Source organism: Trichomonas vaginalis, chromosome IV (assembly GCF_026262505.1).
Source record: "Trichomonas vaginalis G3 chromosome IV, whole genome shotgun sequence".
NCBI classification, from domain to species: domain Eukaryota; phylum Parabasalia; order Trichomonadida; family Trichomonadidae; genus Trichomonas; species Trichomonas vaginalis.
The window spans coordinates 23,128,542-23,151,765 of record NC_067206.1 but is presented as its reverse complement, the minus strand read 5'-3'; the positions used below and the strand labels follow the sequence as shown (position 1 = coordinate 23,151,765).

At 30.2% G+C, this 23,224-nt stretch overlaps 13 protein-coding genes across 13 annotated transcripts, besides 3 other annotated features; 7 read left to right on the top strand and 6 right to left on the bottom strand.

Annotated features, from left to right (window-relative positions):
• The first annotated feature begins 1,379 nt into the window (after positions 1-1,379).
• Positions 1,380-1,545: a mobile genetic element.
• A 114-nt stretch (positions 1,546-1,659) lies between these two features.
• On the bottom strand, positions 1,660-2,118 carry TVAGG3_0152420 (Chain b 40s Ribosomal Protein S27; the record flags this gene model as incomplete). The annotated part of the gene is made up of 1 exon (XM_001306936.1): positions 1,844-2,104. The coding sequence occupies one exon, from the start codon at positions 2,102-2,104 to the stop codon at positions 1,844-1,846; it is 261 nt and encodes an 86-aa protein (XP_001306937.1).
• Positions 2,119-2,934: 816 nt separating this feature from the next.
• Positions 2,935-13,951: a mobile genetic element.
• On the top strand, positions 3,150-3,745 carry TVAGG3_0152400 (uncharacterized protein; the record flags this gene model as incomplete). The annotated part of the gene is made up of 1 exon (XM_051224716.1): positions 3,150-3,745. A coding segment is annotated over one exon (596 nt), but the record flags the coding sequence as incomplete, so codon positions are not given.
• Positions 4,152-4,431, top strand: TVAGG3_0152390 (uncharacterized protein; the record flags this gene model as incomplete). Its single annotated transcript, XM_051224715.1, has 1 exon — positions 4,152-4,431. A coding segment is annotated over one exon (280 nt), but the record flags the coding sequence as incomplete, so codon positions are not given.
• On the top strand, positions 6,861-7,619 carry TVAGG3_0152380 (uncharacterized protein; the record flags this gene model as incomplete). The annotated part of the gene is made up of 1 exon (XM_051224714.1): positions 6,861-7,619. The coding sequence occupies one exon, from the start codon at positions 6,861-6,863 to the stop codon at positions 7,617-7,619; it is 759 nt and encodes a 252-aa protein (XP_051109700.1).
• TVAGG3_0152370 (integrase core domain containing protein family) lies at positions 7,745-9,250 on the top strand (the record flags this gene model as incomplete). Its single annotated transcript, XM_051224713.1, has 1 exon — positions 7,745-9,250. The coding sequence occupies one exon, from the start codon at positions 7,745-7,747 to the stop codon at positions 9,248-9,250; it is 1,506 nt and encodes a 501-aa protein (XP_051109699.1).
• TVAGG3_0152360 (uncharacterized protein) lies at positions 9,270-9,590 on the top strand (the record flags this gene model as incomplete). The annotated part of the gene is made up of 1 exon (XM_001306937.2): positions 9,270-9,590. The coding sequence occupies one exon, from the start codon at positions 9,270-9,272 to the stop codon at positions 9,588-9,590; it is 321 nt and encodes a 106-aa protein (XP_001306938.2).
• On the bottom strand, positions 10,107-10,775 carry TVAGG3_0152350 (uncharacterized protein; the record flags this gene model as incomplete). The annotated part of the gene is made up of 1 exon (XM_051224712.1): positions 10,107-10,775. One exon carries the CDS (start codon positions 10,773-10,775, stop codon positions 10,107-10,109), a length of 669 nt encoding a protein of 222 aa, XP_051109698.1.
• On the bottom strand, positions 11,609-12,277 carry TVAGG3_0152340 (uncharacterized protein; the record flags this gene model as incomplete). The annotated part of the gene is made up of 1 exon (XM_051224711.1): positions 11,609-12,277. The coding sequence occupies one exon, from the start codon at positions 12,275-12,277 to the stop codon at positions 11,609-11,611; it is 669 nt and encodes a 222-aa protein (XP_051109697.1).
• On the bottom strand, positions 12,678-13,209 carry TVAGG3_0152330 (uncharacterized protein; the record flags this gene model as incomplete). Its single annotated transcript, XM_051224710.1, has 1 exon — positions 12,678-13,209. A coding segment is annotated over one exon (532 nt), but the record flags the coding sequence as incomplete, so codon positions are not given.
• Positions 13,952-14,604: 653 nt separating the features above from the next.
• Positions 14,605-14,854, bottom strand: TVAGG3_0152310 (uncharacterized protein; the record flags this gene model as incomplete). Its single annotated transcript, XM_051224709.1, has 1 exon — positions 14,605-14,854. A coding segment is annotated over one exon (250 nt), but the record flags the coding sequence as incomplete, so codon positions are not given.
• A 2,210-nt stretch (positions 14,855-17,064) lies between these two features.
• On the bottom strand, positions 17,065-18,550 carry TVAGG3_0152300 (zinc finger MYND domain containing protein 10 family; the record flags this gene model as incomplete). The annotated part of the gene is made up of 1 exon (XM_001286371.2): positions 17,398-18,498. The coding sequence occupies one exon, from the start codon at positions 18,496-18,498 to the stop codon at positions 17,398-17,400; it is 1,101 nt and encodes a 366-aa protein (XP_001286372.2).
• A 74-nt stretch (positions 18,551-18,624) lies between these two features.
• Positions 18,625-19,347, top strand: TVAGG3_0152290 (uncharacterized protein; the record flags this gene model as incomplete). Its single annotated transcript, XM_051224708.1, has 1 exon — positions 18,635-19,330. The coding sequence occupies one exon, from the start codon at positions 18,635-18,637 to the stop codon at positions 19,328-19,330; it is 696 nt and encodes a 231-aa protein (XP_051109694.1).
• Positions 19,348-19,456: 109 nt separating this feature from the next.
• Positions 19,457-19,637: a mobile genetic element.
• An 88-nt stretch (positions 19,638-19,725) lies between these two features.
• TVAGG3_0152270 (dynein intermediate chain binding) lies at positions 19,726-20,022 on the top strand (the record flags this gene model as incomplete). The annotated part of the gene is made up of 1 exon (XM_001291898.1): positions 19,726-20,022. The coding sequence occupies one exon, from the start codon at positions 19,726-19,728 to the stop codon at positions 20,020-20,022; it is 297 nt and encodes a 98-aa protein (XP_001291899.1).
• Positions 20,023-23,224: the final 3,202 nt, after the last annotated feature.

Here is a 23,224-nt window from a genome sequence, read left to right as displayed (position 1 = left end):
TTTTGCATTATTTTTATGGTTGAGGTTAGAACAATCGCCTAACTAAGTAACGCATGTATGTAAAATGACTTTTTCGCGAAAACGGTCTTGCAGATTTTTATGAGAGTAAGATATTAATATATACAACAATTGAAGATTAATCTTATTGCAGTGGCTTACGATTTTCATCGTTCAAAGTATCGGGGCAGATTATTAAATTTTAAGCTATACAATTTCCATTGTAGAGCTTTATATTTTGAAAGAATAGAACGATTGGATATATTCTTGCTAAGTATAAATGACATCGATTTTAAATTGCATATATGTCAACACTGTTTCTGAAATTAATGTAAATACAAAGTAATAAATTACTATGCATGAAGAAAACTTCAATTTCTCTCCACAATTAAGAGAAGTTTGGAGTTTTATTACTGAGAAAAATCCGCTTGAAGTTGTTCATGAGAATTTTTTTCCTTGCGAAATAACGTATTTTTTGTTGACCTACCTTTGTTTCAGACCTAAAATGAAAAATTAAATTTTCATTTTTTGTAAATGTGCAATAGAAACGTCTATAATCGATGCAGACTCTATAAGTATCTCATGTCTATCGAATTTTTGGAGTAAATTATCAATTAAATCTGGAAATTGTGTTGTATCTAAAATAATTTGGGCTTTTTTGCTTACCAATACAATTTTAATAATAATCAAACATTGCAATGCAATGTTATCGTCATATTAATGGTTCTAATCCCGAATTTTTAACAAAATTATCGATTATCAAAATATCTTGAGTAAGAAGATTCTAAATTAGTATTAACACATCATTTACAATATCTCTGTTGTCATCAAACATCATTTAAAAGTCAATTAAATCTTCGATAAAATTTGTATTTCTTTTATCTTTTTCGATAAGGAAATTATGAGTTATCTCTATCAGATTTGCAAAATTTTGAATTGATTCTTCTGGATTTCCTTCATCTAAATCATGATGAAATTTTTTCAATCAAATTTTGAAGAAATTCACTATCTACAGGTTCCTTTTCATTTGAGCTTTCTTGGTTATCAATTTTTTTATTATCATGAATGCCATTTTTTGAACTTTCTGCATTAAATTTATAATTCATTCATTGAGAACAGTTGTCACTTTTATATAAAAATTCCACCTTTTTCCTATCATTTTATAAGGAGTATTTCTTTACATAATGAGAAATACACAAATGGTTTGCTGAGTTCGAAATCATTATCACACTCAAAACAAGCTTTTTTAAGGGTTTAGATAATGAGATTTGAATGGGACTTATAACATAAATTTTTTTGAAGCGACATTGTGTCTCATGGCTTCCTATTCTCCATAGAAGTGTGAGAAACTTTGTCTGAATAACTTATCATATTTCAACTTAGAATGAAATGCTAAGGGATACATACTATAACTATTTTCCTATTACTATTTCATTCTCGCAATAAGTTTCCAAAACTTTGAGTTAATTTCAAATGATTAACTCAAAATTTTGAACTTTATAAGAGGAACATCAGCCTGTGAGGTACTGACTCTAAGCCAGTACTTCACAATACGATGATTCAACCTTTTTTAGTAACAGTAGCCTGAATATTGCAACACTTATCGAATACCCATTCAAAATCACCGGCAGTAACTGTTGTTGAATCAAATCCAATAAATTCAGAGGATTTTCATTAATATATTTATAAAATAAGAATATAAAAATAAAAATAAAAATAAAAATAAAAATAATAAAAAAGCAATTAGTAGAAATGATTTTTTTACAATAAGTACATTCTACATCATCTTTTTCTAGTAAATTGCTTTTGTAAAAGCCATAAATCGATATTTTTTTTTCTAAAATCTTTAAGCATTAACTCTTGGACGAATTTCAACTTGATCAGCAAGAAGAATGCGGCCACCAGTTGGTGTTGCAAGTGGAGTCTGGCAGTTCTTGCAGAAAACAGGGACGTTTGAGTGGGAGAATGCAGTTGTGAGGCCTGTGCATGATGGGCAGCGAAGTGAGAGGAACTCAGAACGTGGGTTTGGAACAAGTGTCATCTTCTTGTTTTTGTGAGCTTCCTGCTCAACAGATGGATGAAGAATATCGACATCAAGTGTAGTCATTTTTCAAAGGGCGGACCAAAATTTACATATCGTCCCAAACCAAAAATTCACTCAATCAATACTCACCTAGCATGATGGATGCTGAATGACTAAGGATCTCGTTTGGAGAAATAACGGCTGGGATCTCCAAATTCCAAAATATAAGCTTCTCCAATTTTGTAAATTTTAATGTAAAATTATAGTAGTATGATATGAAGGGTTGTGTGACTTTTTTTGTTACATCTATATATAGACGATACATTAAAATATTTATATACTAAACACATTAAAAAATTAACATTAATTTTAAAATAATTTATTTTTTTATCTTTTATAAAAGAAGCTATATATAGATGATGTCAGATATTCCGCGATTAATTAAACATTGTTTAAATCCTGAATGGGTTTAAATATCATCCATGTAAAATTTTAGAACTTGGTAACGAAAAACTTCAGAAAAAATTAAACGCAAGACTATCAAAAGATAAAGTTGAAATAAAAAATAAACTCGCTAAAGGTAATGGTAATGATGAAGATGAATTTGATGAGTTCAACATTGAACTTTAAGAAACTAATGATTATTTGAATTTATGAAATCAATTATTTGATTCATTCTTTCTTCAATCTCTTCTATTCTTTTTGTTAAATCATCTATTTTCATTAATGAGGTGATTCTTGATTGAGGAATAGATTTCAAACTAACCACTCCTTTTATTTTTGAAATTTTGAATCCATCAACTTTAAACATTTTATTCAATTTACATGTTGTCAATTCTTCAAATAATTTTTTATTATTAGCATAATAGTCATTAAATTCTTCAACAGATGAAAAAATTTTTATTTCAGTCATGTCTTACGAAAAATTAAAACTTAGTTATGTTTATTATTTTATTTTTTTATTTTGTATGAAATGAGCGTCAAAACTAACAACGTTAAAAAATTAGGATTCACAAACGAGGAAATAAAGGATATATTAGAGGAGGTGGGTTATGAAGTTAATAAATATTATTTAAGAAATTGTCAAAAATTTGCCGAGTTATTAAATGATTTAGATTATGATGGAAAAATGAATAAAGATGATGTTATAAATTTCTTATATCCCACATCTGAAGAAGAAAAACCTAAAGAACCTGATGTTTTCCCCGAATATTATGAAGAACGGATTAAAGATGATGAATACAATGAAATTGAAAGACTGAAAAAAATAAGAGATGAAATAGATGAAAGAATTAAGGAATTAAGAGAAGTTGAAAAATATAATGAAAATGAAGTAGAGGGTTTAATGAATATCCCAGCTTCAGAATCAGAAGTTCAGAAATCTCATGAAGAAAGATATAAAAATTATGTCTCAGAATCAACACAAAATTTATTAGATGGTGAAATAGACGAAACACTTTCAGAAGAAGGTACTAAATTTATTCGTAAACATAAGTTACAATTTATTGATAATGAAGAATACCCCTGTATCTTATTTTCACCACCTTTAGATTCCGAAAAATTCAAAAAAGCTCTTAAAAACGTGACATATGCAACTAATACGATTAAGAAAGAAGATCATGATATTTACACAAATTATTATTTAAATAAATGCACAGGTGTTGATAAAGTTTTTGATTTATTAGATAAAATATCAAAAGAAACCATTGGAACCTATAAAATTTTGTGTGATTGTGGTTTCATTATTGAAGATACCAATAATGTTTCATATGAAAGAACAGCACCGAAGGAAGACGAAGTTGAAAGGTCTATACCATTCGTTATTAAGAACATAAAAGATATGAAAACTTATAAACATTATATTTATTCATTTATTTCAGAAAAAATGGAAGCAACCCATAAAACATCTTCTCATCATTTTATAGCTATTCATACATTCCTTTTCAAAGTTGTGAAATTAAATAAGACAGGAATTAGATTTAATGTATCAGGGTACGCATTCTTGAGTAAATTAAAATGTATTCGTCACGTCGCAGATGATAAAAATTTATGTGTTCTTAATTCATTTTATGGGCTTTAAAAAATAAACTTTATTTTTATTTATTTTTGTAATTTTTTATTCTTACATAAAATGAACAAAAACGGAACAGCTAAAATGAATGATAATCAAATTAGAGCAGAAGGTAGAAGGTTATTTAAACGCTTCTATAACATTCCTGATGGTGTTAATCCTAAAACTCGTAGAAGCTATTTAAATGAAGCAATAGATGCATATGAAGGGTTTGACATTTCATCAGAAAGTGAGAGATTAGCGAGAATGTTAAATGTTAATATTGATTTCTATTATTGTGATCCTCAACCAGAAGACGTGGACATAAATAAGGTAGACTTTCCATTAGTGGAATCAATAATGATAGATCCAGAATTTGAAACAGTAAATATTTTATTAACACAGAGTCCATGTGGAAAACTTCACGCTGACAGAATAACAGACGTTGAAGCACTCACCGGCTATAAAGTTTGTCCATATTGTAAAGAAGAAGTTTATTCTATCCGTGATGATCCAGAAAGGAAAAACCAAAGAAGATTTTTAAAGCATTGTGAGAAATGTAAAGAAAATAATGGAAGATTAATTCAAGACGTTCAATTGCAAAAGACCCAGCAACCATATGCACCACATATTACGAAACAGAAGATATATCAGTGGTTATTAGCTCACAATTTGCAGAAATATTATAAACCGACAAGATATTATATTACTTTTGACTTTGAAACATTAGAGACTAAAGAAGAATTACAACTTTCTGAGTGTGCAACTTTGAACGCTTACTTAAAACCATTCATGGTATCATCAACGGTTAAATTAAATGATAAAATATATACGAGGAATTTTTGCTTAACTTCGAGTGATTCTTTTATTTCTGATTGGATTGAGTTTTTATTTTCAACATGTTCATTAGTTGTTGAATCAAATATTGAACAATATGAAGAATTAATGAAGCCGCAAACGGCGGGGACTTTGTCCCATACATTAAATGAAAAACAGAAGGAAGCATTTAAAGAACTTCTAGATGAGGAATTCAATAAAGTGAATATCATAGGTTTTAATTCGGGAAAGTTTGATTTAAATTTAATTCTTCGTGATTTAAACACTGCAAAATGGAAAATAAAATCAATGCTGGGTTCATCTTCACAATTTAAGCAAATCATTGTAAAGAAAACAAACGTTCCATATGAATTGAGATTTATTGACATCAGAAATTATATAGCGGGTGGGACATTAGACCAATTCACTCAAGATTTCGGAAACAATAAATCACGTGTTAAATCCTTTTTCCCTTATCAATTCATCACGTGGGAAAATTACGAAGAAGAATTATATAAAGTGGAACCATTCACTCAAGATTCATTTTATTCAGCATTAACTCAAGAAACTATATCAGATAGTGATTATCAAATATATCTCAATGATGCTAAAAACTTTAAGAATAGATTAGAATATTTTATTCATTATTGTAATAAAGATGTTGAAATTATGATTGACCCAATTGATAAAATTATTGAAGAAACATTTGTTTATAAAATTGACACGCTTCATAATCTTTCTTTATCATCGAATGCTTCAATGATTCGTTACGCTTTAGCATATAAAGACTTTAATCCTAATGAAAAATATCCTGAGGAGGAGATAGAATCAAGTTTTGAATTAACGAAAAAGTATTGGAAATATAAAATTGAATCATATAAGAAACAAGATGAAAAAGCAGAAAGAGATACTAAAAATAATGTTTCAATGGATGATTTTCAATACTATCACGATTTAATCCTTTCATCTAAATGCAAAATGTGTGGTAAAGCGTTTACATATGCAAATAAACCAACATTGGATAGCATCGATAATGAAAAACCACATACCAAAGAAAATTGTTGGTTAATGTGTTGTTATTGCAATGTCGTAAAATCAAATAAAGATGAAGATGTTCAACGTTTAAGAATCAATTTAAGAAATTATGCATTAAAAAATAATTTACCAATGACTTTAGATTCAGTTGAAGCTTATCACATTCTCCGTAATGGAATTACTGGTGGTTTATCAAATGTTCAACATAGAGTAAATCTTAAAGGAATCACGCACATTAATAAACTTTCATATAGTCCAGAAACTAAAACTGTATCAAATGAGGACACTTCCAACATCATGACTCATTTCGTTGGTGTTGATTTTAATTCATTATATCCTTCATCATTTTCATCTAATCCTCATGATTTCATTCAATATACTGACCATAAAATGTATATGCCGGGAAGATTGAATGGTGTTATCATTTGTGATACAGCAACAAAGAAAGCAAAAGCACTGGGAATAATTAAGAAGAAAAATACTTTATTCGTGGCTGAAGTAAAGGGTCACATTGATGAAAAATACATTAATGATTACATAAACTTTTTACCGATAATAAGAAACTTAGATATTATCACAGATGAAAAAACAATTGGCAGTTTTATGTATAATTACATGAAATCAAACAATCTACCGGTTGACCAGAAACAGGGGAAATTAACTCAGTTAGCATCAACATACAATCAATATCAACCATTTTCTTCTTATTATCTTTGGTATCTAATAGACAGATTTCATTTTATCATTGATGACATTCAATCAATTTTAACATTTACTAAAAACACTTGTTTTAATGAATTTGCGAACAAATTTATGAACGAAAGACAAAAGGCTGAATTAGAAGGAAATAAAAGAAAAAGTTTATTTTGCAAGATTTCACTTAATGGATCATATGGTTACGATGCAATGAATACACAAAATTACGCAAAGACTAAAATAATGAATGCACAGAAGGCACGCGTTGCATGTATGTCAAATAAGTTTAAAAACATAAGAGAAATAGGTGAAGATACATATCAAGTGATGCTTAAAGATAGATTTTATAGATGTGATACATGTTTACAAGAGGCATTTTTTACTTTAGATAACGCAAAATACTGGTATTTAGTTTTCATTTATGATTTTATGTATAAATGCATGAATGTTAATCGTTTTCATTTCATTGAAGGTGATACTGATTCATCTTATTGGGCAATCGCTGGCGACCCAAATCTTCCTAACACTCAAGCATTTCAAGCAATTGTTACCGATAAACAATTTTATGATAAAAACATTTTCAAATTCGCACCTTTTGATTTCTTCTGTTTTGATGAGAAATTTAAACCTAAATTAAAGAATAAAGCTGAAGAAAAAGCACATGAGAAAAAATTATTGGGTTTAGCAATTGAGAAACAAGGTGATAACATGGTGGTGTTATGTCCTAAATGTTATACTTCATTCAACGGTTCAATTGATGGAAGTGATTTTAAAAAGATTGCACAAAAAATGAAAGGTGTTGGTTTACGACAAAATAAACAATTAACACCTAAAAATTATTTGAATATAATAAATGATAAAGTGATATTTGATGGTCAGAATATTAATTTACAACTTAAAAATGGGTCAATGACTCGCTTAACAATTGGTAAGACTGCATTAACAGGAGCACACACTAAGGCTGTATGTTGTGAAAATGGATGTTGTATGCCATTTATTTAATACAATTTAAAATTTTATTTTTAATAAAATGCCACAGAAGAGACAAAAGGAACCGTAAATAATGGTTTTGATACTATGATTCAAAGAGGTGGGCACCCTTAAACATTTATTTTATTTTTATATAAATGGATAACACAGATTTAAAAATTTTAATTGATGATTTAGTACTTAATCAAAATTTTCCTAGTTATTATGAATTAAAATCATATCTCCAAAAACATGATAACTATATAACGGGTGATGATATGGATTATTATTATCCGTATTATAAAAATGAAATTTTGAAATATCATGATAAAATAATTTCTAAAATTAAAGACAAAATTAAAAATAATGAATATACAAAGGGAAAAACTAAATCACAACTTAAACAGTTGAAAGATTTCAAAAATAAAGTATTAACAGAAGAAGATGTTGATGAATTATATAAATTATATAATCATGAGCCGCAAAAAACAAAGGTGCAAAACACCCAGGTCCCTCAGACCATAAATGAAGCACAAGCTTTAATTTATGATTCATTAGTTAAACCATATTCAGCCCGACTTTTAAATGAAGATCAACTTTTGGAATTCATCCTTCAACATAAACTCGAAGCGGGAAAGTATATCAAACCTTTATATACAGCATATTTAAAACAAATGAATAGAATACATCCAGAATTAATGAAGGGGGGAATGAAATCCAAAATCAAAGCAGATAAAATTAAACCACTTGCAACACCAAAACCTCCAACGACAGTACCGCCTCCTCCTTCAGTTAATCCTTCATCATTCACTTTATTATATCCATTTCAAACATTAAAGAAGCAAAAAGATTTTAAAAAGGATTTCAAGATATTAAATAAACCAATTGACCCGAAAATTCAACCGTTAAAGGAAAAATTTAGTCGCCCTTCATTTGCTCCATATCCATATTCATACGAAATCGATCATTTAGAATATTCAAAAGGAAACGTTACTTATTTATTTGCCATTAACATTAACACTAGATATTTATATTGCATTCCAGTGAAAGGGAAAACAGAACAGGAAACAAGAAGAGCTATACAATACTTACTAGATCATGAAAGAGTAGATAATATCAGGGGTGATGGTGATAAAGGATTTCAGGCGGCTATGGCTCATTATTTCCCACAAATTAATTTTTTCTTTTCATCCTCTCCATATACGTTTCATAATAAAATAGTTGATGCGGTAATGAGAACTCTTAGAGATGCGTTAGGGGTTAACGGTCGGATATACTGGGATGGAAATCATGAGCCCATCATACAACAGTTAGTATATTATTACAATAATACATGGCATAGAACTATAAACATGAAACCGGTGGAAATGAAAAATGATATTTCAAAAGAATGGGAATATATTAGAAAGCAAATGGAAAGGTTGAATGATGTTAAACGTGAACAAATTAATTCGGGGCTCATGAATTTTAAACAAGGGGATAAAGTTTTGATTCATCTCGATTATGGAAAAACTGATAAATCAATGACAAAAAGAAGACGAAGATTTGACACAATAGCTGAATTTGTTAGATATATTAACGGCAATGCATTAGTTGAAGTTGACAATAAATTAATAGAAATTCCGATTTATTTTATTACTCCATTATATTTAAATAATATTTAATTTTTTTATTTCGTAAGAAATGAGTGACAACAAAGCAGCCAAGAGTCCTGATTCAATTAAGAGTCAGAGTCCAGACGATGAATATAAAAAGAAACTAAACAGAATTAAATCAAAAATATGCTATTACAAAAAGAAGCTGCAATGCGGTGGGGCTGATGCCCATAAAACTAAAGTAATTGAAAACGATAAAGAGAGGAAAGAAATAATCGAAAAATTAGAAACTTACCGTTCAATCCTTAAACTGAGTGAAGCAAAAATAAAAGAATTTAATAGAATAAATAAATTGATTGGAAGAGATGAATTTAATAAAGATGAATTTTTAAACTCTATCCAAATTTAATTTTTATTCCTCTTCGACAACGTCTCTTCGAGACGCCGAACCCTTCTGGGTTCTTCTTTCCATCATTACTGCATAACCGCATCTTCTCGGTTTTCGTGGTTTGTTGTTTTTAATTCGTTCTTGCATAATTTTTATCATTTCCTCCCTTGTTATGATTCGTGGTAAATTTTGAGCTTGTGGGGTATCCATTTATATAAAAATAAAATTTTGTTATCAGTTATTTTATCGTTAATGGTTTCGGGTTATTCAATAATTAATTATTTTTGAAGAACTGAAAGTGTCACCACGTCACCATGTGTCACCAGGTTAATTAACTTCTCTTAAAATTACTGACAACATGACATTTTGACAACAGGTACGAAAGGAGGAAGGCATTTATGAATTATTTTTGAAGAACTGAAAGTGTCACCACGTCACCATGTGTCACCAGGTTAATTAACTTCTCTTAAAATTACTGACAACATGACATTTTGACATTACAGCAGGATTAATGCAAAAATAAATTCCAACCATACTTTATAAAGCTTCATTTACAGGTATTTCATCGTCAGTAAATGAATCCTCATTATCGTTTGGTTCAACCTGTTTATATAATCCTTTCATTTCTTCTTTCAAAACATAACACCATGTTTGTTTACCATCTATTCTTCTCTGTTTCCTATCACATTTATCCTTAATGCTCATTTGGAAATTCTTGTCTTTCATGTCTGATGGTTTGCAGAATAGAGCATTTTTACACGTCATACCTGCACACAATTCATCATAATGTGTATTTATCCATTCATCTAAAGGATTTGTTGATAATTCTATTAAATCTTGTTTGGCTTCAGTCATCGGTATGATTCGTACATTAAATGATGAAAGGTCATATTGCATAAAATACGTCAGTAAATTATCATAAAATTCCTTTGTGCATGAATTCATCAAATTCTTGAAGTAATCAAATTGACCCTTGAATTTACCATTAACTCTTAAAACTACGTATCTTCTGTCTCCAACTTCAATTTTGACAGGGTAGACGTTATTAGTTACAAAAATGAAATTGGCAACATTCTGAGCAGTTCTTCTGGGTTGATTCTTTTCATTAATTCTAATCTCATTATCCGTAATAATTGATTTCAAAGCGTTGAAGTTTGCGAGTCTGTCTTCACCTACATTCTTGAGTTCATTAAGTACAAGAAACATTTTATTCTCAACTACTGAATTGAAATTACCTGTTAGCTCACTTATTTCAGTAATGTTTTTACATGAATAACCGGCGAGAAGTTCAGAAATAATATCTGTAAATCTGTTTTTACCTGTTCCCTGAAGTCCTTTCAAAATAATTGCTGTTTCATTCTTGATTCCAGGATGTTGAATCATTGATGCAATCCAGCCGAGAAGGTATTTATACACTTCATCGTTATTATCACAAATGGCTTCTTTAATGAAATTCATAAACATCTCAATTTTTGTGTAATCAGGCTTTAATATTTGATTCAACATTCACAGCTATTATTCGAAATAATATTGATAATTGACATTTTTATTACGATTAAAAATATGGTAAAGCGTTATTTTCCAGTGATAAATAAAACTAGAATAAGAATACCTCAAGAATTCATAAATTCAACGAATAAGAAATTCATTCATGTTATAAATTTTAGTGTTTTCAGAAAATATGAGTCAGTGTCATATTCATCAACAGGTTATATTTCACTTCATTCAAATTTAGTTCAATCAAACCCATATAATGACCATTTCATAAGATTTTCAGATGGTATTAAAAATGTAATTGATAGATTAAAATATGAACAGATTGACAATATCGAATTTTTGGAATTTTGGTTTAAATATCCCGATGGAAAAAAGATTGAAGTTAAAGATAAAGCTGATACTATAACAAAAACAATTACAATGACCGATCCGGATAGTGGGGAACAAAAAGAAATAAAACAAACAATAGAAACTGGTGAAAGGTCAATTATTATTGATTATGATTCAAAGGATTATTATTCGATAATGTTAATGCTTGAATATTAAATACCCTTAACAAAGAATTTTTCAAGTGATATTTTATATTCATCAACTATTTTATTATAAATATCATTATATGTTAAATGAAGTTCAGTTGTTGTTCCGTTCTTTGATATCTTAATTGTGCTAATATCCTTTATAGGATTTATTTTTGCAACTGTTCCGCAGCATGAAACCTCATCATCTATGAAAAATTGAATCTTAACGTCTGAATCTTGAACATCACAAAGAATGGCGATAATGTGAATTAATGATTCATAAGGTAAAATAATTAAACCGGATTGATCAATTAAATTTATTATTGAATCATAATTATTAATTATTATATCACGGTAAATTTTCATTAATTCAGAATTAATGTCTATTTTATATGGGTTCTCGATGTTTGATGAAAGAGGCGGGGGGTATGTTGAATAAGTGGGAATTTCAACAGGTTCTTTACCGGGTTCAGATAAAATGATTGGGTCTCCATTCTCATGGTTTTCTTCATTCTCCTGTTTCGGTAAGTCACGAGTTAATAAATTTGGTTGAGTTGCTGACCTTGTTAGTTCAGGGCTAACATTAACTTTAACATTTTGAATAATTCGTGATTTATCATCATTTACGTTATAACCAACCGTAATCTCTGCTTTTGCGTTAGTGTTCTTTTGACTAGTGAAACGTCTTCTCATTTATAATCGAATAAAAAAATATATTTAAACTTTTATTTTGCTGGAAGTTTTGAATCTATTATTCCCTGTATTTGTTCTTGAAGTTGATTTTTAGCTGTTTCATTGTAATTAATAGACCTAATATATTCATTAATTGCATTCTTATAATCATCTGATTTCTCAAATTTTCTTTTATCTGATTCCTTAACTAAATCATAAGTTAAACCTCGTTGCTGATATAATGGTTTCTTAATTAAATCTTTGAATGCTTGAGATAAAGCACCTGATGCAATTCTTGCTACTATAATTGGTTGGAATTGATGTTTAAGTTCATCTTTAACATTTGCGAAAACTGGATCGAATAAAGCAACTTTAAAGAATTTCTTAGCTGAAATTTCAAGTCTAATATTTGCATATTGACCATCAAACTGGTTAGAATATCGTGGTAATCCATCCGGTCCCTCTTCAATAGCATTTAATTCTTCATTGAAATAAGAATATGGATTATAACGGTATGAATTAATTGGACCATTTTCACCTTCTCCAATGTATTGTTTAACAGCTTTTCCATTTTCATCAAATTGCATAGGATAACGTTCCTTATATGCTTTACGTTTAGGATAATCAGTTATAGTTAATTTGTAACCATTTATGACTTTAATATTACCTTGACCATCAGTAACGAAAACTTCATTTATACCATCAGGTTTTCCATTTGGACCCGTAATGTCTGCTTCGTGTGCTTCCCAATTTGGACCTTGACGTTTGGCATATGCTTGAGCTTCTGGTAATGTTAAAACGTTTCTCATTTGTTTAACATCTTTTTGAAGACCAGCAACAATATGAACTAATTCTTTCATTCCATCAGGAACTTTCATAGTTCTATTATATGCACCCTTTTTGTTTGTTCCTTGTTTTAATGGAACCTGTAGAAGATTTGCTATTTCTGTCATGTTTAATTATAAATAAAAAATAAAAATTAATTATAAAAAGTTAATCAAATTTAACACTTCCTTTATTTAAATCAACTATTATTTTTCCATGTTCACCTAATTGCTGATATTGTGTGTAAAGTTCATTAATGCTCATTGGTAAATTCACTTGATAAAGCATAACGTTCAACTGTTGACGACTAAACCCACTGAAAATGAAAAGTGTTGATAGATTTGATTTAATGTTTGTGCTTAATGCTTTGAAGTATTGAACAGCCATAAAGAATGAACACTGAATGTGTCGACATTGAGTTAATAACTGATTAAAATATGATTTCTCATTTGTTATTAGTTTTGATTTCACTGCATCATCTAGAAAAATGAGTGAATGCAAAAATTCTCTATCAAAATTTGAAATAGAAAGTGTTTCAAATAATTCATCCCGTTGTTTATCAATAATTTTATCCTCTAATCCTTGCTTCTTGATTGTATTATATAATTCTTTATACATTAAAAAGTTTTTTAAATAATCTTCTGCTTCTTCTTGAGATAAATAAATAATTGGAATTTTGATTAAATGCTTTAAAGATTCAAATGTATCATCTGAAGGTGAACCTGAACGGTTGATATAAATTAACACATGTGAATAGGGTGAAGTGTTAGCAATAATGATAATTTGTTTTAATATCGTTAATGTTTTACCTTTATTTTGTTTACCAATTGCTGCAGTGATTGAATTTAAATAACATTCAGAATATGGAATTTTCATTAATTTTTCCTTAGATAGAGCATTTCTATTATCACTCAATGCTTCATTAATCATATCATCTACGTATGTATTATATACTCCCGCTAATTCTTCATAAGGGGTGGATGAATTTAAATCCATTTAATCAAAAATAAATTTATAATTTTAAACATTTCTATTCATCAATATTTCATCATATGAACTTCTATACTGTGGTGGTGTACCTGTTGAATGATATTTCAAACCTTCATCCGGTGTCCATGTCCAATACGTAGTCCTAGTAAACCAAACCTGAGGAGGATTTGTCACCTTTGAACAGTAAGTGTCATTTTCACCCTGAATGATTGGATAAGCTTTCACTTGTACTGTAACTTGTGAGTTGAAAGTTTCTAATCCATCAAAGAATATACCCGCTCCATCACGTTGAACTGGAATAGTGCATAAGAATGAGGTTTGGTCTTTCCATGTTCTAGCTAATGGTGTGCCATCATCTGCATTCAGTGGTCTAGTTAATGAGTCCTCGTATTCTTCTGTGCATTCATTCACTCCATCTAAATCAGAAGCTTGAAGCATACGTGTAAAGAATATGTCACCCACTGTGGTCATCGCTTGATCGGGGAAGTTTCTGGAATCTATAGTGACCTGAAGACCTCGAAGCATTGGATTTTCTAAAACTGTTCTTTGCATTGCATTCTTCGGAAATGCTAACACAACATCTGTAACATTATGAAGAGCGTATGAGAAATCTGAGCTAATACCTTCAGGAGTGATGCAACCTCCATTTAGTGAACGAACGTCAATATGTTGAGCTGGAATCATGAATGGATCTTCCTTACTGAATAAACGTGGTATTGCTTTAACTGATTCTTCAATTAAACCGTATCCTGGTGTAATGCATTTATCCTCTAAAACTTCCATCTTTGTGCATGAAATAATAACACCATCAACTGTTGCATCAGCAGATGTAGCGGCTAAGCTTGTAATTAATTTGGCGGGAAGTCCGATTTGTTGGAATTTGCGATCATATTTATAAACATGATTCATAATCTTTTCATAATTTTCATCAGTTATCTTTTCATAAACATAATTTTGTAAATCAGCAACTCTTAACGGGTCAACCTGACAAAATACTAAAGTATCCCTGAAAACATAATATTTAAGAATGATTTCACCAAATGATTTAGGATAATCATCGAACGCCTGAAATGCTAACAAATCATTTACCGGAATAATCATATCAAAAGTGATATCAACTTCTTCATTTGCGTTCTTGAAAACTTCTGAAGGGTCAATATATTTACCACATACTGAGTTATCATATTTTTGAACATTATTATATAACGAATGAACAAACTTTTTAACTTTCCTTTCTGATTTTGGTTTATATGTTGCAAATGCGAAAGATTCACGGGCGCAATCCATCTGAAGATAACCGGCATCACCTCTTTCGGTTTCTACTTCTAATTGTTTAAAGCTTTGATTTGATGATTTGTAACCAACGAATAAACGCATGCATTTAAAAGCGGCATCACATGTGAAAGCTTTATTTGAAACTAGAGTTGCTTTAACTTTGCGTTTAATATATGTGTCACCTAATTGGTTCACATCATGAGCCGGGTTTGTAATTCTTAAATGAGTTTGTTTATCATCAAAATATGGAGCAGCAGAGTCATAGCATGAACTTTCAAGTTCTCTATAATATCTTCTACCGTCATTCTTTGCGAATATTTCATTTATCTTTTCGAATGAATGAAACACATTTCCATTAATCGGTTTAGTGTTTGGCACCAAATAGTTAGTCGTCATTTATTAATAAATAAAAAATCAAAATTAAAAGATGAAAATGAATTTTTAATTTTAATGAAATAATCAACTATGGCGGCAGGTATATTTAAGAAACTGTGGGATAAAGTAAAAAGAGGAGCGAGTAAAGTTTGGGAAACAATGAAGAAGGGAGCAAATTGGATATTTAAGAATAAAGAAGCAATTAGTGACGTTGCTGAATCAATAACACCAAAAGCTGCCCCAATAAGAGAAGTATTAAATAAAGGAGAAAAAGTTTATCAAAGACTACAACCGATACTAAGATAAAAATAATTTTAAAATAATTTATTTTTCCACTATCTACCCCCTATTTTATTAAGTATTCCTTCAGCTATTCCACCAATTGCGTTACCTGCTTGTGCTCCCATCGCTGGATTACCTGCTTTAGTACCTAATACTCCACCTATGATAGTTCCTGCCGTTTTCGCTACTGGTGCCAAAAAGTTTGCAACGGGTTTAATAATCTTTTTATAAACCCAACCTGCAGCTTTCTTAATTCCATCCCATAATTTTTTAAAGAATCCTGCCGCCATTTCTGATTTAATATTAATTAAAAAAATATATTTCATCACTTATATTCTAATTTTTATTTAATGATAAATGAAACCGATTTTAAAAATAAATGAAACAGAGGAGGAAGAAATAAATGAAAGTGAAAATGTTCAACAAAAAATAAACGTTGTTAAACCAATTACTGAAATAAAAAATTTTTCATCTGTTGAAGAATTTAATGACTATTATGCTAATAATAAAAAATTATTTGAAGAATTGACAACGTGTAAATTGAATAAAATGTTTAAAGTTGATGGATTCAAAATTTCAAAAATAAAAGGAGTGGTTAGTTTGAAATCTATTCCTCAATCAAGAATCACCTCATTAATGAAAATAGATGATTTAACAAAAAGAATAGAAGAGATTGAAGAAAGAATGAATCAAATAATTGATTTCATAAATTCAAATAATCATTAGTTTCTTAAAGTTCAATGTTGAACTCATCAAATTCATCTTCATCATTACCATTACCTTTAGCGAGTTTATTTTTTATTTCAACTTTATCTTTTGATAGTCTTGCGTTTAATTTTTTCTGAAGTTTTTCGTTACCAAGTTCTAAAATTTTACATGGATGATATTTAAACCCATTCAGGATTTAAACAATGTTTAATTAATCGCGGAATATCTGACATCATCTATATATAGCTTCTTTTATAAAAGATAAAAAAATAAATTATTTTAAAATTAATGTTAATTTTTTAATGTGTTTAGTATATAAATATTTTAATGTATCGTCTATATATAGATGTAACAAAAAAAGTCACACAACCCTTCATATCATACTACTAATTATACCCTATTTTTTACAAATTTATATAAAACTCTCTTATTGCAAGCATCCAAGGATGCAGACTTGGCAACCCTGGGGTCATTTTGGCAATTGGTCCGAAGTATTTAGTTTTAGGACCTATTTTTTTTCTCCTTTTTCTTCATTTTATTTTTGATTATCCAAGGGTTGCAAAGTTTGGCAATTCGTGTTGAAATTCCGACATCGATAAATCATGTCATAACTGGATATATTGCCTGTGCAAATAATAATATCCAAATAGTAAAAACACAATATAATAAATTTTTATATAACAATTTTATTGTCCTTCTAAATTAGCAAAGATTGACAGATATTCCGATATCATCTGAAGCTCAGCCTGAGCCTGTTGTGGAGATGTCTTGAAGTATTTGTTGAAACATTTATCAGAAAGCGAATTCCAGTCCCAATTTCTGTCAAACTCTTCCTTCATTGGAGGGATCTGTTCAATAATAGCTTGGAACTTTGGAGGTGGAGGAATGTTGACTCTTAAGTACTGGAGAGCTCTCTTAAGTGATTGCAATGGAGGTAACTGGTCAATTAACACTTCAGAAAGCATTCCTTCAACGTGTAGAAGTGATTCTCTCCTTGAGTCATTCCAATTTGTCAATTCTAGGCATCTTGGCTCAAGAAGCTGCTGAATTGCTGTCCATGCGTGAGCTTCTGATTTGCATACTCTAAGGGCATCCTTCTTTTCGAGTTCCATAAGTGCATTGTCTCCCCATTTGAGAACTTTTCCTTTGCGAATTGTTCTCCATGGTTGTTTGATGACAAGCTCGCAAAGGGTTGGTATTAAATCGTCTTCATTGACAAGGCGTTTTGTAACAGAGATCGGAAAACCTGGATCTGGTGTTGCACAGGCAATACACCAAATTATTGAAAGAGCTCCAAAACAAATTTGGAATTTTGGAAGAAGTGGATCTTGTTCCTTGGTAGGATCGATATCACCAACATCCATTTTTGTAAGTTGCGCAAGTTTTGCTGCACAGAAATCGATTAATGGAAGTAAACCCTCAGATGAGAGACTTTCTGGTTTGAAAACAACAAAACCAAGAAGTGTTAAAAGTGTACTGAGTGATCTTTCAACAACAAATACTCTTGCAAAGGCTTGTTGTGGTAATTTGGATTTAAATTTGGAAAACATGTTATTAAGACACATATCTGTTGCAATAAGTTCATGCACAAGGACTTCGAACTTGTCATGTGTCTTGATACAGTCGACAACTGACTCGAACTTATTAGATGATGCTTCAACATGTGCCTGAACGTTAATTTTTTCAATTCCTATCATTTGCTTGAGCCACTCATGACTGCCCCACTGTTCAATTGGGAATGGCTTCAAATGCTCGACAATATTCTCTATTTCTGCTTTTGAAAACATTTGATGAACGTTTTTAATTTCAAAAATTTTAGACGACGATAGTGCGTATTTGGTCATATAATAAAACTGACAAGTTTATTAAAACCTTCACTTTGTCAAATTTGCCAAATGTAAACTGTCAAATTTCATAAATCAAATGATTTTTACTTTCTTTTATATTACATGCGTCAGTTCATCCTCCATTTGTCCAATATTTTCATTTGACGCTGATGCTTGTCTTTCAATCTACGGATGTGGCTATTGCCTTGAACAATCAAAATGTTATCCGATCGAATCAACAGAAACAGAAATCCAAGCGTGCAAAGACCATGGGCAAATGATTTATACAGCAACAAAAGAACTTGGACGCTGTTTTAACACATTTTCAGATGATGCATGCTCAAAATGCGTTTCTACATCAGTATTTGGCAACTGCGGCTGGTGTGAATCTCTTGGTGTTTGCTTGGAAGGTACAGACACACATGCATTTTATGCAAATTGTAAACAAGAAGATTGGAAATTTAATAAATGGACTTGCAGTCGCTCTATCTGCGCTTCTGCTAAAGACATCGATCATTGTAGAAGTCCATGCAGATGGAATTCATTTCGCCAGCAGTGTTACATGCCCAGAAACGTTTCAATGGATGTAGATACAGAAGAAGAAGCCAAATTAGGTCGCAAAGTAATATATTTCCAGAGATTTGTTTACTTCCTTGTAGTTTTATTTGCTCTTTACGTTGCTGCAACAATTGCGTTAGCATATTGGAGATTTACTCGTCCTCTTTACGTAGAACTTGATAATCTTAATTCAGTTAATCTTGATGATTTACCTATTATGGAACAACGCTCATAAGTGTTTTTCTTTGTTACTGTAAATATTATTTTCTATATTTGTATTAATTTCAGCACAAAAACATAATTTAACACTGCTCTCAGAAATAGAATTTGACTATAATATATATATATCTCACCCAATAACAAACTTGAGTCAAATCAGATGTAATTGTACCCAAGTTTTTGAACTTTGTGTGAAGAATTGTAGACCATGATGTACTGGTTATAAATCAGTACACCAATGCCAGCAATTCTTCCTCTGATTGCTGGAAACTTTGTCCAAATGTTAATTTATTCAGAGTTTCCCGCATTCAGAGGAAGAATTGCTTTTTCTGTCAATCTTTAGTGTCCATTCTGCCACGCAACAAACATATATGGCAAAAATTTATAAAATATAACGATTATTTTTTATCAATGTCTGATATTGATGCAGTGTTAAAGAATTTTGGAGCACAGCCAGGCGTTATAGGATCAATGGTTCTAAAGCTTAATGGTCAAACTGTTAAAAGCACATTTTCAGATCAAGAAACATTAAAATACGCTGGATTAATTACAGAATTTGTCAGAAAAGCAAAATCTTCGCTCGAAAATACGCTTGTATCAAGCCCTTTGAATGTGATTCGCATAAGATCACATAAAAATGAAATTATAATTACTCCTGATAACGATTATTTGTTGGTTGTTGTACAGGATGCATCAGCATCTCCATAATAACGTAGAAACTATTAACTGATACTCCTTTGCCTTATTTTTTATAAAATTCTTAGGAAATAATAATAATGTTAAATTTGGCCTTCGACTTAATTAATTTTGTCATGGAAACCCAATGTACGATACATTTATATCATATTTATTTTGTAAATACTCTAAAATATCTAAATAGTATATGTTGAAGGGTTTTGTGACTTTTTTTGTAAACGTAAGAATTCATGCAATATCGAGCGATTTTGTATCATTTTTTTTAACATATGAAGTAAAAAATGTATGATTCTTACGGTTTTTATTCTTACGTTTTTGAATAAATCAAGATTTAAAAAATTTTCAAAATTGTAAGACATTTACACTCAGCCCATACATAATGAAATAAAAAATAAATTTTTTTTAAAAAATAAACTTTAAAAATTCATGTCTCAGAATCAACATAGAACTTTAAGAAACTAATGATTATTTGAATTTATGATATCAATTATCTGATTTATTCTTTCTTCAATCTCTTCTATTCTTTTTGTTAAATCATCTATTTTCATTAATGAGGTGATTCTTGATTGAGGAATAGATTTCAAACTAACCACTCCTTTTATTTTTGAAATTTTGAATCCATCAACTTTAAACATTTTATTCAATTTACACGTTGTCAATTCTTCAAATAATTTTTTATTATTAGCATAATAGTCATTAAATTCTTCAACAGATGAAAAAATTTTTATTTCAGTAATTGGTTTAACAACGTTTATTTTTTGTTGAACATCTTCACTTTCATTAATTTCCTCCTCCTCTGTTTCATTTATTTTTAAAATCGGTTTCATTTATCATTAAATAAAAATTAGAATATAAGTGATGAAATATATTTTTTAATTAATATTAAATCAGAAATGGCGGCAGGATTCTTTAAAAAATTATGGGATGGAATTAAGAAAGCTGCAGGTTGGGTTTATAAAAAGATTATTAAACCCGTTGCAAACTTTTTGGCACCAGTAGCGAAAACGGCAGGAACTATCATAGGTGGAGTATTAGGTACTAAAGCAGGTAATCCAGCGATGGGAGCACAAGCAGGTAACGCAATTGGTGGAATAGCTGAAGGAATACTTAATAAAATAGGGGGTAGATAGTGGAAAAATAAATTATTTTAAAATTATTTTTATCTTAGTATCGGTTGTAGTCTTTGATAAACTTTTTCTCCTTTATTTAATACTTCTCTTATTGGGGCAGCTTTTGGTGTTATTGATTCAGCAACGTCACTAATTGCTTCTTTATTCTTAAATATCCAATTTGCTCCCTTCTTCATTGTTTCCCAAACTTTATGCGCTCCTCTTTTTACTTTATCCCACAGTTTCTTAAATATACCTGCAGCCATAGTTGATTATTTCATTAAAATTAAAAATTCATTTTCATCTTTTAATTTTGATTTTTTATTTATTAATAAATGACGACTAACTATTTGGTGCCAAACACTAAACCGATTAATGGAAATGTGTTTCATTCATTTGAAAAGATAAATGAAATATTCACAAAGAATGACGGTAGAAGATATTATAGAGAACTTGAAAGTTCATGCTATGACTCTGATGCTCCATATTTTGATGATAAACAAACTCATTTAAGAATTACAAATCCGGCTCATGATGTGAACCAATTAGGTGACACATATATTAAACGCAAAGTTAAAGTAACTCTAGTTTCAAATAAAGCTTTCACATGCGATGCCGCTTTTAAATGCATGCGTTTATTCGTTGGTTACAAATCATCAAATCAAAGCTTTAAACAATTAGAAGTAGAAACCGAAAGAGGTGATGCCGGTTATCTTCAGATGGATTGCGCCCGTGAATCTTTCGCATTTGCAACATATAAACCAAAATCAGAAAGGAAAGTTAAAAAGTTTGTTCATTCGTTATATAATAATGTTCAAAAATATGATAACTCAGTATGTGGTAAATATATTGACCCTTCAGAAGTTTTCAAGAACGCAAATGAAGAAGTTGATATCACTTTTGATATGATTATTCCGGTAAATGATTTGTTAGCATTTCAGGCGTTTGATGATTATCCTAAATCATTTGGTGAAATCATTCTTAAATATTATGTTTTCAGGGATACTTTAGTATTTTGTCAGGTTGACCCGTTAAGAGTTGCTGATTTACAAAATTACGTTTATGAAAAGATAACTGATGAAAATTATGAAAAGATTATGAATCATGTTTATAAATATGATCGCAAATTCCAACAAATCGGACTTCCTGCCAAATTAATTACAAGCTTAGCCGCTACATCTGCTGACGCAACAGTTGATAACGTTATTATTTCATGCACAAAGATGGAAGTTTTAGAGGATAAATGTATTACACCAGGATACGGTTTAATTGAAGAATCAATTAAAGCAATACCACGTTTATTCAGTAAGGAAGATCCATTCATGATTCCAGCTCAACATATTGACGTTCGTTCACTAAATGGAGGTTGCATCACTCCTGAAGGTATTAGCTCAGATTTCTCATACGCTCTTCATAATGTTACAGATGTTGTGTTAGCATTTCCGAAGAATGCAATGCAAAGAACGGTTTTAGAAAATCCAATGCTTCGAGGTCTTCAGGTCACTATAGATTCCAGAAACTTCCCCGATCAAGCGATGACCACAGTGGGTGACATATTCTTTACACGTATGCTTCAAGCTTCTGATTTAGATGGAGTGAATGAATGCACAGAAGAATACGAGGACTCATTAACTAGACCACTGAATGCAGATGATGGCACACCATTAGCTAGAACATGGAAAGACCAAACCTCATTCTTATGCACTATTCCAGTTCAACGTGATGGAGCGGGTATATTCTTTGATGGATTAGAAACTTTCAACTCACAAGTTACAGTACAAGTGAAAGCTTATCCAATCATTCAGGGTGAAAATGACACTTACTGTTCAAAGGTGACAAATCCTCCTCAGGTTTGGTTTACTAGGACTACGTATTGGACATGGACACCGGACGAAGGTTTGAAATATCATTCAACAGGTACACCACCACAGTATAGAAGTTCATATGATGAAATATTGATGAATAGAAATGTTTAAAATTATAAATTTATTTTTGATTAAATGGATTTAAATTCATCCACCCCTTATGAAGAATTAGCGGGAGTATATAATACATACGTGATGATATGATTAATGAAGCATTGAGTGATAATAGAAATAATCTCT